The sequence below is a fragment of the Miniopterus natalensis genome, chromosome 20 (genome assembly GCF_054644295.1).
Source record: "Miniopterus natalensis isolate mMinNat1 chromosome 20, mMinNat1.hap1, whole genome shotgun sequence".
In the NCBI taxonomy this organism is placed as follows: Eukaryota; Metazoa; Chordata; class Mammalia; order Chiroptera; family Miniopteridae; genus Miniopterus; species Miniopterus natalensis.
The window spans coordinates 11637252-11655156 of NC_142100.1; the positions used below are offsets into that span (position 1 = coordinate 11637252).

At 54.2% G+C, this 17905-nt stretch overlaps 1 protein-coding gene across 1 annotated transcript; it reads left to right on the forward strand.

Annotated features, from left to right (window-relative positions):
* The first annotated feature begins 4070 nt into the window (after positions 1–4070).
* On the forward strand, positions 4071–16075 carry ROBO4 (roundabout guidance receptor 4). Its single transcript, XM_087828772.1, is given in 18 exon segments — positions 4071–4208; positions 4488–4817; positions 5103–5260; positions 5448–5568; positions 5832–5959; positions 6058–6286; positions 6530–6642; positions 7036–7204; positions 7365–7550; positions 7677–7719; positions 9560–9696; positions 9808–10068; positions 13370–13477; positions 13574–13709; positions 13842–14096; positions 14213–14571; positions 15747–15950; positions 16065–16075. Coding segments are annotated over 18 exon segments (3018 nt in total). The 5' UTR covers positions 4071–4138.
* Positions 16076–17905: the final 1830 nt, after the last annotated feature.

Below are 17905 nucleotides of genomic sequence, written 5' to 3' on the forward strand. Positions count from 1 at the left end.
AAAATTCTCTAGTTGGCCTCTGCATCTCCACCTGTCAGCACGCCTGGCCCAGCAGCCTGTGCCTGTGCACTTCTCCCAGCTCATTTGAGCAGGTGTGCTTTTGCAGCTCCCCTTAGCTATCCAGAACTCCCCTAACCTTCCCAGGTGCCTCATCCAGAGATCATACATGCAGGGTAAGTTGCTCAGGCAGGTGTGAGATACAGAACTTGGAGAAGGGGTCAATGTTTGTCACCCTTGAGAGGCAGGGATGAAGGTTGGGGTAGGATGAGATGAGAGCCTGCTATACTCCATACCCTGCTGCCGAATCCCTGAGCCCCAGGCCTTGCTTCCCCGGCTCAAGCCAAATTTGCCTGGGATGGGGGTTGGGGGTAGGGGGTGAGGAAGTGGGTTTTGTTTCTATTTTATTTTGTTTGGATCTTCATCTTTGTATTACTAGCATCTAGCAGAGTGCCTCGCACATGCTGGATGCTCAATAAACTTTTGATGAAATGAAATGACCACTTCCTTCCACTTAAGGAGAACAAAACAAACTTAAAAACACCAGTCACTTCCCTTTTCTCATCTTCACCATCCCTCACCCTCTTTGCAAACCACAAATTGCCCGTTCCAGAATCATTGCTCACTCACCCATTCATCCATTCAGGTATTCTTTCATTTATTCAGAAACGTTTGTTAATCTACCATGGACCAGGCCCTGTGATAGACACTGGGAAACAGCATAACTAGGCCATGACTCCTACCCAGAAGCCCCATGGAGGAAGACAGATGGGTAGGCAGGTTGTTACGATACAGTGTGGAAAATGCAATGATAGAGGTAGATAAAGGTGCCCTGAGAGCATAAAGGAGTCTTAGCTAACCCAGATTAGAGCTTCTCGGAAGAGACAGAGCCTGAACTTAGTCTTAGGAAAATTACTTACTCAGGTAAAGGGAGGAAAAGGGTGAAGAAACACATATTCAAGGTAGAAAGAGCAGCATGTATAAAAGCTTGGAAGTGTAAAGTGAGTCCAGACTATTAGTCCTCATAAAATGTGGGTCACCCAGGGACAAACGTTTATATAGTCCTATAATGGAAACTAGACTTAGGATGAGTGACAAGGTGGGGGATCTGAACCTGAGACTCCTGTATTAAGTTGGTATCCTAGAAAGGGCCCCCAGCTGGTAGTACCCCAGGCTTCTAAAATAAAAATTCAGCCCTGGCCCATGTGGCTCAGTTGGTTGGGTGTTGTCTGCATTGGGGGCTCAATCCCAGTTGGGGGGCGTGCAGGAGGTAACTAATCTATGTTTTGCTCTCACATCAATGTTTATCTCCCTCTCCCTTCCCCTCTTTCTAAAAATCAATTTAAAAATCTTTTTAAAAATAAAATTTTAAAAAATGCAAATCCTCTCTAGAGAAAAGCATCTCCTAAAATTTTCAGAGATTAAGAGCAACCAAAGATGGGTTGACAATGAAAGGTCATTAAAAGCAGATGGAAACAAATCACCATGAATGAAGCCAGGAGCCAGAGGTTGAAAACTTTCCTCGGGAGGGTCCTTTAGAGGGCCACTCAATACCTGTCCTCTCTCTTCCCTCTTACAAGCTACTATGAGATACAAAACACAAACCTTTAAAACCAGAGGGTGAAGGGAGATACTTTCTAAACTGGTCACTGGGTCTGCATATCACCAGGGCAAGGAGCAGAGCTTCCTTCAATTTTAAAATTGAAGCCAACTCCCATTGACTAAATATCCCTTTGACTCATGCAGCCAGCTCTTCCTTAGTGTGTGGAAATGAAACTATCAGGATGCTGGTGGGCCAGGTTGCTGGAAATGAGCACTGTGGTCTCTGGGAGCCATCCAGATTCACCTTACTGTTGGGAAATCCCCTTGGCCACCACGCCATGGGTCCCTGCAAGTCCTTGATGCTTGGACCAAGTGACGGGAAGGAGGCCTAATGTCCTGCAGGAATAGCTCAGAGTAATTCGCCCCTTCTATCCCCATCAGTTCTTAACACTTGGCTTTCCAGCGTCTGGGAATGGAGAGGCTGGAGTGGGATGGGATGGGATGGGATGGGATGGGATGGGATGGGATGGGATGGGATGGGATGGGATGGGATGGGGCAGTCTCCAGGGATGAGGCACATGCCTGTGGGGCAGGGGCCATTCCTCGTGCCGCCCTAGCCTCTGGGACGCTGTTCCTGCAGTACAGCACGGGCACCTTTCCTCGCTGTATCACCTGTCCATTCACTCAGCCGAGGACAGGGCTAGTCATGAACCTGAATGCCTTTGGGACTTGTCATCTTGTCCCCTGAGGGAAATTTATGCCATCTTTCTGGATTATACACGTTTGAGTAAAATCAAGTTGGCCTTAACTCAATAGCAGAGAGCTTGGTTAATCTCCCCAAGTCCAGTGTGCAAGCAGAAGAGACAAACAAAGGCCTGCTGACGGCAACGTACTTGGGGAGCAAGCAGTCGGGGTCAGACAGGCTTAAGGGCTGTGTATCTGGGAAATCTCAGGCTGGCGGTGTGTGCAGTAAATTCATCTGTCTCACCACGTCCTTTCATGTGTCACCCTTGGCTGACTTCAGTGTCCACATGGATACCCCTTTATCCCTCTGGCTCCACGGATCCTTGACCCTGTAAACGCTACTCCACTCTGTCTGGCACACACACTGTGGACTTTGTCACTGTCCTTAGCTCCTCTGCTGCTGAAATACCAAGCTATTCTCTGATCCCAACTCCTATCCTTCCAGCTCCGTCACTCTGTTACTGTCACTCTATTTCCACCAGTTGGAAGTGCTCCGGTTGTAGAAACCAAGGTTTTCTCCTGCCCTAATCGTCTTAATCAGCCTTGGTGTGCGTTTGAGGGGTTGTGAAGGAGCCCTCTTGATAGGCTGTTAGGGTTGTGGCCGTGGCTGGTGCTGAGGCCAGGCTGGAAAGCGGGGGGAGGGAGGGAGTCAGCTGGGTTAGGGGCCCCACAGAGGAGCTGGCCAGGAACAATTGGAAACAAAGGCTGGACAGTCTTCCGTTGAGCCCCCAGAGCCGGGCTTGGCTTTCCGGGAACAGCTCCAGGAAATGGCTGAGATTCCAGATTTGGAAGGAAGAGACCTGTAAACAGGAGGTGGGCTCTGAGAGGGGAGTGCAGCTTCTCTGGGGGGGGGGGAATGGAGGGGAGGGAAGCAGGGGTGTGAGTCCTGACACTTCAGGCTCAGAAGCTTCAGGCCTGTCTGCAGCAGACACAGGTTTCAGGGCTGCAAAGACTCTTCAAGATCAGACTCAAACCCCATCCCTGGGCCTGAAAAGTACCCCTGCCCAGGATGCTTGAATAGTACTGATGGGATGTGCATAAAAATAACAATATTGCGTAAGCTGATCGCTTATAATACATTAGGTTACCGTACAAAGTTATTTATGTTTTATCGCATCTCGTCCCTACTCCAGTCCTCAAAGTACAAGCTACTATTATTATTCCCACACACAGGTAAGTGACTTACTGGGGTTAAGGAACGTGCCCAAGGTCTTCCAGAAGCTTATTCCATCTATCTCTGAGCTGAATAGGAACACACAGTGACATCTCCAGCTTGTCCCAGAGCCTCTGAATCCTTCCTACCTCTGTCCTGCTCAGCCCCTGCCTCTCAGTCCTCGGGGAATGAGTGAGCCGAGGAGTGACCACTCCACTCAGTTTCCTCAGCCCACGGCTCACTGTCCTCTGTCTTGGGCTCCTTCCTGCTGTGCCCTGAGATCCCACCTCTGGGTTTCTATCCTGTTCTAGCGAGGGTCGCTGGGAAGCAGATAAGAATGATTCGAGGCGTAAATGCAGGCTTAGGGTTAAGGTTCAAGGCTGTGGTTAGAGTCCCTGCAGTGTGAAGATTACCGTTAAGAAATCTCAGACTAGATCACAAGGTAAACCCTAAGGCTAGGGTTGGAGTCAAGGGTTGTGGCCAGAGGGTCAGGGTCAGAGAACTTCTCTCCTCTGGGCTCCTCCCAGTTCTTCAAGGCACCGAGGCCAGGCAGGAAGCATTGGTTTCCTCAAAGCTGCTTCCCTCTGGGGCAGCCTCAGCCACAAACAACCACCACCGCCCGCCCGCCCCTCCTTCCCTCGCTGTGAGCTCAGAGCAGCCGGACAGAGTGCTTGGGACCAGGACAGAGACCTGAGGGCAGCCATGGGCTCCGGAGGAGTGGGCCTCCTTGGGGTCCGCTGGCCCCTGCCTCTCCTGCTTCTGCTCCACGTGGGTGAGTGTGGCCGCCCCTCTGCTAGCCCGCCCTCCCCTGATCCAAGGCCTGGCCAGGGAAGAAGCGCCCCCTTGCTCCTTTGCCTCCCTTTGTGGTAAGGGTACAAGAGACGATGATGATGATGATGATGATGATGTATGTGTGAGACAGACAGACGGAGAGTTCAAAAGGCTCCTCCTCTTTGAATTGATCTCCAGATGAGAGAAGGCAGATGAGGAATGCAGGGATCTGGGGGCCTGGTGGGAGTCAGACAGGGCTCCACCTCTTTTTCCCTTCTAGGAGGCACAGCTCAGGACTTTCCACCCCAGATCCTAGTCCACCCACAGGACCAGCTGCTCCAGGGCCCTGGCCCCGCCAAGATGAGCTGCCAAGCCTCAGGCCAGCCACCTCCCACCATCCGCTGGCTGCTGAATGGGCAGCCCCTGAGCATGGGGCCCCCATACATATACGACCTCCAACCTGATGGAACCCTGCTGCTGTGGCGGCCCCCTGCCCGGGGACACGCCCGCGACAACCAGGCCCTACCCTCAGACCTGGGCATCTACACATGTGAGGCCAGCAACCAGCTGGGCACAGCCGTGAGCAACGGTGCTCAGCTGTCTGTGGCTGGTGAGGCCTGGGAAGGGAGCCCAGGCTGGGGCACACCTGGGTGATGTGCCCTCGGCGAGGGAGATTTGAAGGGACACCTGTGGGGGGAGATTCAGGCTGGGAAATGGGAGGGGGGAGCTGAGTTGAGAGCAAACCCAGATGGAACACCTGGGAGGGGGGCTCTGAAGAGTGGACGCTGTCAGTGAAAAAGTAGAATGGAGCAGGTGTGGTAGGAGACACCAAGGGGGCCCTTTGGGGAGGGGAAGGTGGGCGCTGCTCCCTGCAGAGCCTCCCTTCTCCCCACAGCCCTTCTGGAGGATTTCCAGGTCCAGCCTCAGGACACGGTGGCCACAGTGGGCCAGCAGGTGACCCTGGAATGTGAACCGCCCTCTGGCCACCCAAAGCCCACAGTCACCTGGTGGAAGGATGGGAAACCCCTGGCCCTCCAGCCAGGGCGGCACTTGGTAAGTGTAGTTCCCTTCCCCATACTTCTCCTGGTCCTGGCACTACTGAGCACACCTCAAGGGGCTAACACCACCCCCCCCCCCCCAGCCTCCAGCCCTGCAGAATGTGAGGGAAGGAAAGCAGTGAGGCCTTCAGCTTCCCTCCCAGCCAGAGCCCCTCCTCCTCACAGTGCGCCTGCCCTGACAGGTGTCCGGGGGCTCCTTGAGGATGGTCAGAGCAGAGAAGAGCGACGCAGGGACCTATATATGTGTGGCCACCAACAAAGCTGGACAACGGGAGAGCCGGGCAGCCAGGGTGTCTGTCCAGGGTAAAGAAGGGTAGCTAAAGTCAGGGCCAATGCGGGGGGCTCCAGTTAGGCTAGTGTGGTCTGGTTTGGACTGAGGTTAGGGTATGTGGGGTTCAACCTGGGATGGGCATCAGAGTGGTGTGGACCCCATTTTAGGGGTGGCCTCCCCATCTAACAGTGAAACAGCGCTCCAGTCCTGGGGAAGCTGGGAGTTTGGTTTCTCAGCAGCTAAGGGTTGCCCTACTCCTCAGGCCCTTCCCTCCGGCCTGTAGCCCCCACCCCAGCCCTGTTTCCCACAGAGCATCCTCTCGAGCTGCTGGCTGAGCACATTCAGCTAGAAAATGTGACCCTGCTGAACCCCGATCCCTCCAAGGGCACCAAGTCTGGGCCTGCTGTGTGGCTCAGCTGGAAGGTGAGGCCCGGGACCCAGGGATAGAGCTAGGCCAGGACTCAAGAAAGGACTGATCATGAGCCCCTGACCCCTCTGCCTTTCTCGGGACTCTCTCCCAGGTAAGCGGCCGAGCTGCCTCTGCTCTGTCCTACACAGCGCTGTTCAGGACCCAGTCGGCACCAGGAGGCCAGGGAGCTCCGTGGGCAGAGGCCCTGCTGGCTGGCTGGCAGAACGCAGAGCTTGGGGGCCTCCACTGGGGCCAAGACTACGAATTCAAAGTGAGACCATCCTTCGGCCAGGCTCGAGGCCCTGACAGCAATGTGCTGCTCCTGAGGCTGCCTGAGCAAGGTCAGGGACAGATGCCCCCAGAACCCAACAGTAGACCCTCTGGTCCCTTCTTGCCTGTGGGGTCCTGGAGGACTGTCCCACTGCAGTCTGGGGAGGGGGTGCCTACTCCTGGACTCCCTTCTGCCCTGCTCAGACAGGCAGAGCTCTTACTCTCATCAGTATGGCCTCTGACCCTGTGTCCCCATCCCAGCTCCCTCCCGGGTCCTCTCCCTCATTCCTTACAGCCTCTCTCCCTCTCCCCAGTGCCCAGTGCCCCTCCACAGGAGGTAACCCTAAAACCTGGCAATGGCAGTGTCCTTGTAAACTGGGTCCCACCACCTGCTGAAAACCACAATGGCATCATCCGCAGCTACCAGGTACCCCCACAAGCTGATACACCCCTTCCTAATGGTGCCAGGACCTCCCTCTTCCCTGGCATCCTGCATGCCCTTGCTCTGGGCACTGAGAAATGTACCTGTGCAGAGAAGTGAGGGAGCATCTGCCAGACCCAGCCAGGCAGTTATATACCTGATCTCTTTTCATCTCACAGTCCACGTGGGTTCTTATCCCCAATTTACAGGCATGGAAAGTGAGGCTGAGGTCAGAATATAGGGCACAGGACAGGAATAGAAGTGTGGGTGCAAGTGTGGGGAGTGTCCCCTGGTAAACCCCAAGGCAGGATGACTACAGGCTCAAAGTCTGACCTACAGATGATGGGTTCAGCAGCTGGGATGGTGCCAGGGGCGCTGCTCACCCCTGCTTGTCCTTAGGTGTGGAGCCTGAGCAACACCTCAGTGCCCTCAACCAACTGGACAGTGGCCAGCGAGCAGACCCAGCTGGAGATCCCCACCCACGTGCCAGGTTCCTACTGCGTACAGGTGGCTGCAGTCACTGGTGCTGGGGCTGGGGAGCCCAGCAGCCCTGTGTGCCTCGTTTTAGGTGAGGACAGTCTCCACTGATCCCACCCGCATCCCTCAGCCCCAGTTCCCACCTCCCTCTCTCCCCCGTTCCCACCTCATACTCCCAGCCCCTCCCCCTTCTCTGTCCAACCCTCATCGCCTCACCTGCCCCCTACCCCTGAGCTCCAAATTCCATACAGAGCAGACCATGGAGCGAGCAGCCCGGGAGCCCAGGGACCATGGCCCGTGGACCCTGGAGCAGCTGAGAGCTACTCTGAGGCGTCCAGAGGTCATCGCCTCCGGGGGTGTTGTGCTCTGGCTGCTGCTGCTGGGCATCACTGTGTGTGTCCACTGCCGGCGCCGCACTGGGGTGCACCTGGGCCCAGGTGAGAGAGTGCAGTGGGCTCCAGGCGGCCAGGGCTCCCTGGGTCCAGTAAGAACACTGTGGGGGGTTAGATCTCTAGCCTGGTGCTGGGGACTCTGGACTTAGCCTCCTTCCTGCCCTCTCTCAGGTCTGTACAGGTATACCAGCGAGGACGCCATCCTAAAGCACAGGTGAGAGATGAAAGGGGACGGGCCTGAGGGGAGGGAGGGACGGGGGACCGAGGGTTAGTGGAGCTGGGACAGAGAACTGGACAGAGTCTCCCCTACTCCAGGCAGTTGGGAATCCTAGTACCTGTGTCCCTCCTCAACTCCGACAGAGAATGATTTTCTCTTTCACACCATTTGACAGAGAATAAACTGAGCATCATAAACTTAAGTGACTTAGCCCAAGGCAGCACAGCTGGCCTTCTGAACTCCTAATCCAGTGCTCTTGTCACCGACCTCTCACTGATAATACTACTGACTACACTTTCCTGCTGACTCTTTCTCCTGGGTGGAGGGTAACTAGCATGGGAGGGCCAGCCGAATTTCTAATTTTCTCTGTACACTCAGTGTTCACCTAGCCGTGCCTTGGCTTTTGGTAAATATTCAACTATTTAGCTGTCTTTCCTTCACAATGATGCGCCCACAGTTCCAGTAGAGGGCGCTCTGCCCCGACACCTTAGATTCTTACTCTTTTCAGCAGTGGCGGTTGCGGGTGCCTCTGCTCCAAGTGTGTTTGGCTCCCAGAGCGAGTCTGCGGTCATGAGACAAGATACTAAGAAAGCATTCTTTTTAATCCTGTTGGCTGAGCTTTACACGAAATAACCATTTCATCTGCCCCCATTTTCCAGCTCTCTATCGCATTAGATTTCCTCTGGGAGGTCTCACATCCCAGGTCTGCGTCTTTCAACAGAAATTTATCAAGCACCTACTATGTGCCAGACACATCCAGCCAGACCATTTTGCTATCAGTTTCGCAGCTCAGAGCGAGGTTCCAAGCTGGTGCTGTGTTCCTGCATTTTCTATGCTCACGGGCCTTTCTCTTCAGTTACTGCCTGGGCTTTGTCTGCTCTGCCCTAAACTTTCTCTGCCCCCCCCCCCAAGACTTTATTCCTGTCCTCAAGGGAGACTCATTCATTCCTTTAGAACAGTCTCCATCTCCATCAGTCTAGACAGAGATATCCATGCTAGTGTACGAACACAGCCCAGAGTTGGAAGACAAAAACATGTACAAGATACATGGAGGAGATTAGGGCAGGGAAATACGGGAGGAAGTTTCCACGTTTACCCTGACAGAAGAAGGCCAAAGAGGGCAGCCAGAAATAGCCGCACTGTTCACAGGGAAAGGACTGGCTGGGGCATTGCGTGTGAGATGGGTCAGAGCAAAGGATAAGATTAGGGAGCTGGAAGCCAGACCAATGAGGGCCCTGTTAGCCACGCTAGGCAGCTGGGCTCTCTCTTGCAGGCAGAGAAGTGCTTTGGTCTGATCCCTGTTGTTGAAAGATCACGGGCAGCCAGCATGCCCCTTCCCGTCCCCCCACCTCCAGTTCAAGGGGAACCAGACTAGAGGCAGAGAGGCCAACAGTCTGGTAGCAGGCCCCTGTTCTGCCAGTGTGTGGCCTAACGTTTCCTCCATCCAGCTCACAGCATCGGCCTCATATGGAAGCTGTTACTTCCACAGAAACTGGGGCTTCGAGAGGCTGGCAGACTTACTCCCAGGGGTGTACAGCTGGGCTGTGGCTGACAGGCATTTTCAAACTGGGTTTGTCTGGCTCCAGATATAAGCTCTTTCTGTCTTAGCACACAGCTGTGTCTCCTAGCCCTGGGCAACCTAGACTTCCTCTGATCCCAGGATAAGAAAGGGCACTGAGTTGGAGGCATCAGATCAGAGATTTTAAGGAGGCTGAAGGGCTTAAATGTAGGCAAAATAAAGCCTATATCACCATCTGCTCCACCCTTTCAGCTACCCTCTGGTTCTCACTTCACTGTTTCTCCTGCCCTTACCCCCCACCCCACTTCCTTGCCCCAGGATGGACCACAGCGACTCCCCCTGGCTGGCAGACACTTGGCGATCCACCTCTGGCTCCCGGGACCTGAGCAGCAGCAGCAGTCTTAGCAGCCGGCTGGGAGTGGACCCCCGGGACCCACTAGACCCCCGTTGCTCCTGTGAGCATGCCCAGGGTGGGCAGGGCCTAGCTTTGGAACAGAGATCCCAGGGCTGGACAGAGACATGGGGCAGGATGAGTTCACCATCATTCCTCTTGTTTTTGACTGCAGTGATCTCCTGGGATCCCCGCAGCCCTGGTGTGCCCCTGCTTCCCGACACCAGCACTTTCTACGGCTCCCTCATCACTGAGCCTTCCAGCCCCCCGGTCCGGCCAAGCCCCCGGACCCCAGCTATCAGGCACCTCCGACCCCAGCGGGCCCGGCTCTCCAGCCCCTGGCCCAGCTCAGACAGCCTCTGCAGCCGCAGGGGGCTCTCTTGCCCACGCTTTTCCGTGGCCCCCGCAGAGGCTTGGAAGGCCAAAAAGAAGCAAGGTAAGGGTGGGGAAGACAGACCCAGCCTGGAGCAGGGAGGGACCAGGAGTGGGCATGTGGCCAGAATGTAGCCTGGGGTCTTGAAGACAGGTAAGGGGAGCACCCCACCCACAGCTTCCATTCTCCTGTCCTCGTGGATGCCCGTCAGCAAAGCACTCAGCTAGGGGCATGCCGGCCTCGGCTCATGTTTTGGTTTGGCCACACCAGTAGTGAGTGCTGCTTCTGCAGTCAACTCAGCTCAACAAGTGTTTAATAAGCGCTAGGACCCAAGAGAGACCAGACTCAGTCCTTGCCCTCTAAGGGCTCAAAGCCTAATGAAAGTGCCTGACGGGCACACTAGTCATTCCAGAGCCTGGCAGAATGTGATCAGTGCTGGCCTGAAGCCTCCAGCTCCGGTGAACAGCCCCCTGTGCTCCACATGCGGGCCTGCCGAGGCACGACTCCCAGCCAGCTTCCCAGGGGAGTATTTCCTCCCCGCCGAATTTCTCCTGACTTCTAGCAGCCTGCTTTGACTTTCCAGAGAGAAATAATTAGTCTCTGTTTCTTTAACAACCACTATGTTAGATGCTTTACTTATATTTATTTTATTTAATCCTCGCAACACATTGACTTGGTTGATTATTTCTCTAATTTTACAGACAGGGAAAGAGGAATGGAATTGGGCAACTTGTTCAAAATCCCATGTCAATAAGCTGAACTCAGATCTGAAGTCAGAGTGGTCTGCCCCCAAGGGCTACTGTGAACCTCTCTGGGGACATCCTTGGGAAATCCTATCCTCTTTCTGACTTTTTCCTCCCATCTCTGAACATTGGCCTGTACTCTACCTACTGCCTTCATGAGCCTTCTATACCAATTAGCAAGATCTACAATGTTCAACAGCCAAAGTTTTCTAAAGTTTATAATCAAATTTTTATTAAGACAAATATGGATTCTGAGTATTAAGAGCTTGTCCAATATGCAAAATATTATGACTCTAAATATTAGTGAAGCTGGCATTTTTTCCAGCTTTGCCTCCAAGCTATTGCATTAGAAGTTCTCAGTGCTACTAAAGTACCAACTAAAAAGAGGTTGCATGAATCTCATTTAAAAACCAGCTTCCCTATGGTGAACTACATGGCTTTGAATAGAGCCTATAGCCCCTCTTAGAATATTAACACTACTGGGAAAGGGTGAATAGTTTTCTGCAGTCGATTCTTAAGAAAGGGTCCAATTCTGAGATGAGGCTTCCTGACCTCCCTCAGGAGTTTAGACCCTCACTTCACCCGTGTCTCTCTTCATCCCAGCCCCACCCCACAACTGCCCCAGGATGGGTTGACCACAATGACCCCTGTGGACTGGTGGAGACTTGGCCCACCTCTGGCTCCCAGGGCCTCAGCAGCTCCGGCAACATCACGCTCTGATCTTGCCCAGAGCCGTGGCTTTGGCTCTACTGCTGTCACCTAGTCCAAGACTGATGCTTCTTCATTTTCTGAAACTGGCAGGCTCTCTCGGTGCCCCTACTCCCCTTAACCGACATTCCTTTTTCTATTTGACCTTAGTTGGGCATTTTCTCCATAATGGATATTATCACAACTGCACTCTCCCATGTCCTATCCATTATATTGGGTTCTTAGTTCCAAGTGCTTTGCTAGATACATACACTGAGTAGTCTCATTAATTCAAACAAATATTTGTTGCAATTCAGATATGGCCAATGAGATTTGGCTTAACCTTGATAACATTTTTATTGTAGAGTTTATCCAAATAACACTAAAATTAAAATCCAAGTAATTCCAAGCAAGGCGGGAGGAAGCTTTTTATTACCAGAATCCTTTAGAGGAGATAAAAAAGGGTGAGAATACAGCCTTTTCCAGGATTGACCTTTCCCCCTCCCTTTCCATACCATCAACCAACCAACCAACATGTGTCCCCATTTCTAAACTTAGGAAGCCAGGCGCTAGATAAGATAAAGCTGATGATGGCAGAGTTGGAGCACCTGATGTTGGCCTCCCTAGGTCAGACAACTAAAGGAAATGTACAAAAACCAAACCAGGCAAAGTACAAAAGCAAACTTTGATGGAAGCAGTCCAGCCATTGTGTGGGTTTTCATCCCAGTGGCTTAGAAGATCTGGCCACTGTACATGGATTCCCAGGGCCCAGATGGGGTGTTAGTCTTGTCCCTGCTCTGAACTGCCCATGGTGCCCCCCAGGTCCTTGAAATTAGATCGACTAGACAGCTCTACCTTGAAGGTCCCTCCTAGCCTTTGGTCTGGGCCTCTGATCATGGGACACTAATCTGAAGGCTGTTTCTTTCCTCCTTTGCCCTGGTTCCTGGTCTTGAGATAATCTATTATCTTGTATTTCTATTACCCAGTTTCCTCTCTGGTTTACTTAGATCCACTTGGTTTCTGGCCTGATCAGGAAACATTGTCCATGGCTGGGTCTGTTCTTGCAGTTACCTCAGCTTCTCTATTGTTGGAGTTCACTCAGCCTTGTCTCTAAGTGTGATTCACCTATGAGAATCACGTATGTACTTGTTTACACCTACATCTCTAATAGCATCCATCAGTCACTCATTTAGTCGACAAATACTGACTCTATGGGCAGGGCATTGCCTCTTTGGGTGAGACCAACACATCTTCCTACTCTAGAGTTCCTCTTCCCGTCACACCTGGCCTGGTCTAGGGTTACTTGGTTTTGTCTCCATTCAGCACAATTTGACAGTCCAACCCATTTCCCAGGTGAGAGGCACTCGAGTTTCTCAGGGCAGGGCTAGCCAGAACCATGTGAGATTTTCACAATGCAAAAAATGGAAATTAATAGACTCTCTCCAAGGAAAGAAGGAGCACATGTCATCAAAGAGCCAAAATTACTGAGAAGAGCAACCATGTGAAGATACAGAGAGCAGGAAGATGGGAATGTATACCGTAAGGGAAAAGAAAGCTATTAGGTGCCAGGAACTTTCTGATCTGTTTTTATTTAATTGGAAAAACCATCATTTGAAGTGGGGTTTACAAATGAAACTGAGGCTCAGAAAGGTTAATGGATTTACCAGAGGTCACACAGCTACGTATGGCTCAGCTGGGCAATCGACGAGAGCCCATTTTTTGACCCCAAGCCTAGTGCTCTTTCTACCCTATTACAGCTGCCTGGCTGAAGGCTGGAAGGGGGAGGAGACAATGGAGAGAGGTTCTTTCCTCTTTTCTCTGAGTTCAGGGGCCCTGAAGTGTAATTGGATGACAAGGCTGAAGCTGGAACCTACAGTTGGGGTCTGAAAAGCCCACCCTGGCTTGTCCCCCAACTATTGACATTTCCTTTGCAGAGCTGCACCAGGCCAACAGCTCCCCGCTGCTCCGGGCCAGCCGCCCTGTGGAGCTCTGGGCCTGGGAGCTGGGGAATAAAGGCTCCAAGAACCTCTCCCAAAGCCCCGGTGAGAGGAAGTGAGGCAGGGAGGGGTGCTGGGGGGCAGGCCAGGTTGGGGCTGAGGGGGTTCTGCCATGCTCATGCCCAGGCTATTGCTCCCCAGGCGCCGTGCCCCGAACTCTGGTTGCCTGGCGGGCCCTGGGACCGCAGCTCCTCAGCTCCTCCCATGAGCTCGCTTGCCCTCTCCCACCAGCACCACTCCCTGCTCATGAAGCTCCCACTCAGAACCAGCAGACCCAGTAAGAGGGCATGGGGTCAAAAAGCAGGGCGGGGGGCTTGGGGGAGGTGAGGGCTGTTAGCTGAGCTGGGACGGGGCTGGGGGATGGTGAGCAGGGACTAACCACCCTGCCATCTCTGTCTTACCCCGTCAGGCACCCAGTGGAGCCCCAAGCTCCCTCCTCCCTCCCACTGTCAGCAGCCCCCATTCCCACCTTCACCCCCTCGGGTACCTCCAGCCACTCCAGCCACTCCAGCCGCCAGGCCTCCTCCCTCTCGGGCCCCAGCCCAACCTCCAGTCGCCTGTCCAGCTCTTCACTGTCATCCCTGGGGGAGGATCAGGACAGTGTGCTGACTCCTGAGGAGGTGGCCCTGTGCCTGGAGCTCAGCGAGGGTGAGGAGACCCCCAGGTGAGTAGCCCGAGTGAAAGTCGAAGGCTTAGAGCATGCTGGTCCCCGCCTCCTTCCACCCCTCCTCGAGCGGAGCGTTTGGCTTAACCCCTGGCAACCATCATGCCTCTTCCTAGGAACGGTGTCTCTCCCACGCCAAGGGCTCCTTCACCCCCCAGCACCTACGGGTACATCAGCGTCCCCACCGCTTCAGAGCTGGCAGACATGGGCAGGCCTGGAGGCGGGGTAGGGCCCGAGGCGGGGAGCTTATTGTGCCCACCCCGGCCCTGCCTCACGCCCACCCCCAGCGAGGGCTCCTTGGCCAATGGCTGGGGCTCAGCCTCCGAGGACAACGCCCCCAGTGCCAGAGCCAGCCTGGTCAGCTCCTCCGACGGCTCCTTCCTCGCCGATGCCCACTTCGCTCGGGCCCTGGCAGTGGCCGTGGACAGCCTTGGCTTCGGTCTGGAGCCCAGGGAGGCAGACTGCGTCTTCACGGGTACGTTCCCCCCTCCCCTCCTTGGAGTGGGCATGGCTCCTGCAAGACCCCTTCTCCCCAACCAAGAGGCAAAGCTTCCTAATCCTGGTCTGCGCCACTGTCCTTAAAACAGCCAGTTTATTAGATGATTACTGCGCCCCAGGCTCTATGATAAGCACTTTACATACATCCAGTAACAGCACCTCTGGGAGGAATGTTCTTTATTCTTTCCCAAATGAGGACACTAAGTCAGACAGGTTTATTTATTTTATTTTTATTTTTATAAATATGTCTTTACTGATTTCAGGGAGAGGAAAGGAGAGAGAGAGAGAGAGAAACATCAATGATGAGAGAGTCACTGATCATCTGCCTCCTGCACGCCCCCTACTGGGGATCAAGCCAAAACACAGGCACAGGCAGGGGCCCTGACCTGGAATGGAACTGTGACCCCTGGTTCATGGGCCGGTGCTCAACCACCGAGCCACAACAGCTGGGCGAAACAGGTTTATTAACTTGCCCAAGGTCACCCATGAGAACAAGGACAGATGGCTCAAGTCTGAAGCCTGGAGGCAGCCAACTGCGATCCAGTTCCCTACCTCCAGGATGCCCCTCTCACCCAGACGGGGGTGTCCAGGAAAGTGGCCCCCCAGCCTCTTTCACCTCTGCCACGCTTCCAAGCCCTTCTTCTTGCCTTGCCTGTGGCTGTGGCTGTGGGAGGAGCAGCTGGGCTCACCCTTCACATGGGTAGCAGGGTGGACCATTATCTCCATGGCCACAGAGGGAGTCAGGGCTCCCTGTGCCCCTTTGGTGTCCCTGCCTCACCTGCTGTATCAGATCCCCTCTACCCATCTCATGAACCCTAACTCTATCCTACATCCCCAAGCTTGTGGTGCACGAGAGAACAAAGATCATCCAGGGCAGAAGTTCCCATACGGGGGGGGGGGGGGGGGGGGGGGGGGGGGTGCCGGGGAGGGTGTGAGTGTGGGCAAAAGGCTGGTTAGAGACATTCTCTCTACAGAAACTAACGGACTGTCTTCCTGTCCCCAGGGCTGGGGCCACCGAGACTGATGGACCAAGTTAGGGTTAGATTATGTTTAAGGTTGGGTGTATGCCTTAAGTTGGCCCCAACCTTTCTGCCCTAAACTGGTTCCCAGGGGTGAAGGTCAGCCCTCCACAGATATCTCTACCCCCCACAGGTGCCTCATCACCTCCCTCCCCCCGGGATGACCTCTTCCTGACCCCCACCCTCTCCCTGCCCCTGTGGGAATGGCAGTCAGACTGGCTAGAGGACGTGGAGAACAGCCACATCCAGCGACTGGGAAGGGGGCTCCCTCCCTGGCCCCCCGACTCTTAGAACTCTCCCCAGAGAAGTCATCTCAGCTGTCCTACACCCAAGGCCAGTAAGTGTCGTCTGCCTGGCTTGTTGTGGTTCTGGGAGGAGCCATGAGGGAGCCTGGGGTCTGGCAAGAGAGACAGGAGCAGGGGGATAACTCCACTCTCCAATTCTCCTATAGGCTCCTCCTGAGGCATATCCCTGAGACCCCCCAAGAAGAGACTTGGAACTCCCTCTCCTATCAGCCACTGGCCCTAAGGGAGAGCGGGCCCTGGACCGGAGGCCCTGTTCTGTGCTCCTCTGCAGCTGGGCACACCTTGCCCAACGGGCCTCCAGGAGAGCTCTCCCTCCTTGATCGTGAAAATGAATGAAACAGCATGAAATCAGAGCAAAGCAGACCTGGAGCCTCGGGAGCAGAGTTCTCTCTCCACTGGATGCCCTTGCTTTTCCTCTGCTCTGTCCAACCCCACAACCAGTTTGGCTTCAGGAGGAACCCATCTCCTCATCTCCCACCCACGGGGATCATGAACTGTGGGGGAGCCAGAGGTCTCTCTGGGGGACAACGGCAGCTTGTGGGGTAGGCCGTGGAGGAAGGGGCTCCTCAAGCCTCCCCTCAGCCTCTGGATGGCTGTTCCCAGAGGCCGCTCAGCTCCCACCACACCAGGTAAAGGAGACAGAGCAGTGCCCCTGAGGCCAGGAGGCCCAGCCCAGCACCAAGGCAAAAGCTGCAGATGGACCAGAGGGGGAGCTAAAGGGAGGGAGGTGAGAAAGTGGGACAAAAACACCCTCCTCACATTGCTGTCACTGTGAGCCTAAGGAATTAATACTATAACATGGCAATGACTTGAGTTCTGTGAGATCTTTCCCCAGCATCGTTTTGGGGGTAGGGCGGGGGGGGTGGATTACAGGAAGAATTGCCTGAGCTAGAAAGGGAGCAAGCATCTATTGACAATTGGGGGTGTCACTCATCTCTGTTCTGTAACTAAGGGGAAAATTATGTCCATCTATCAAACTTTAAGCAGAATCTAGGAAAGGGGGGGCTCTGCTGGTCTGAGCAACTTTTCCTGAGAAGACAACTCCTGCTTTCAACGGCCCCAGCCCCCTCCCCAAAGACCAGCCCCAAATGGTTTCTTAAAGTAGACAAAGTAGCTCATTCCACAAAAGGTAGAGCCAACTGTCCTGGTTGGCTAGTGCACAGCCCCCCACCAAACAGCAGAACGTAGGACCCGTGGGGCAGACTTGCAGGGCCTAAGCCACGGAAAGTGCCTGAGAGCAGGTAATGGCATCCTTCTCACTGGGCAGGAAAGGTCAGGGCAGGATCCTCAAGTTGAGGGGATGCACTGAACACAACCAGGGCCACAGGAAGACACCTTCAGGAAGGGTCGATTGGAAAGGGCCCTGAAAGGGGGTGATAATCCCCCAAACCCCAGTAGCTCTCCTGGAGGCCACTCTACTTTGGAGGCTGAGCAGGGCAGGGCCTGGGGGCCGGTGCTGCCTGGACCACCCTCGTCTGGCCAGTCTGGGCCGGAGGGTGTGACCCAGGAGGAGGGACCAGTGCTGCAGATACGCATCCTTCCTCTCTCATTGCTTTTCCTTTTCTGGAATTTGCTTTTCTTTTAGCTTCCTGGTAAAATGCCTTTGAAAAACATTCCAACCCTGTTGCTAGACCAAAGGAGAAAAGGGGATCTGTGCACACTTAGAACAGACCAGCAGCAGAGGTCGGAGCCTGGGCACGAAGGGCAGTGGCAACCCCAAGAGCCCTCAAGGTTCCTGAGCCAGGGGAGAGCTATCGAGAAGGAAACAGACCTCAGCTCACCAGTGAGTGGCACTGGCTGTGAGTGAGAGGGTGACAGGGAGCATGGCATTCATGGCCAACATTTTTTTAATTCTGTGCCAGCCAAACCAATCACATCTGGGCCAAACCAATCACATCTGGGCCTAACCTGGCCAGGAGGTGCTGTTTGCACCTCTGTGAGGAGGGAGGCACAGGGGTTGAAAAGCCTGTTTCTCCTTCTTGACCAG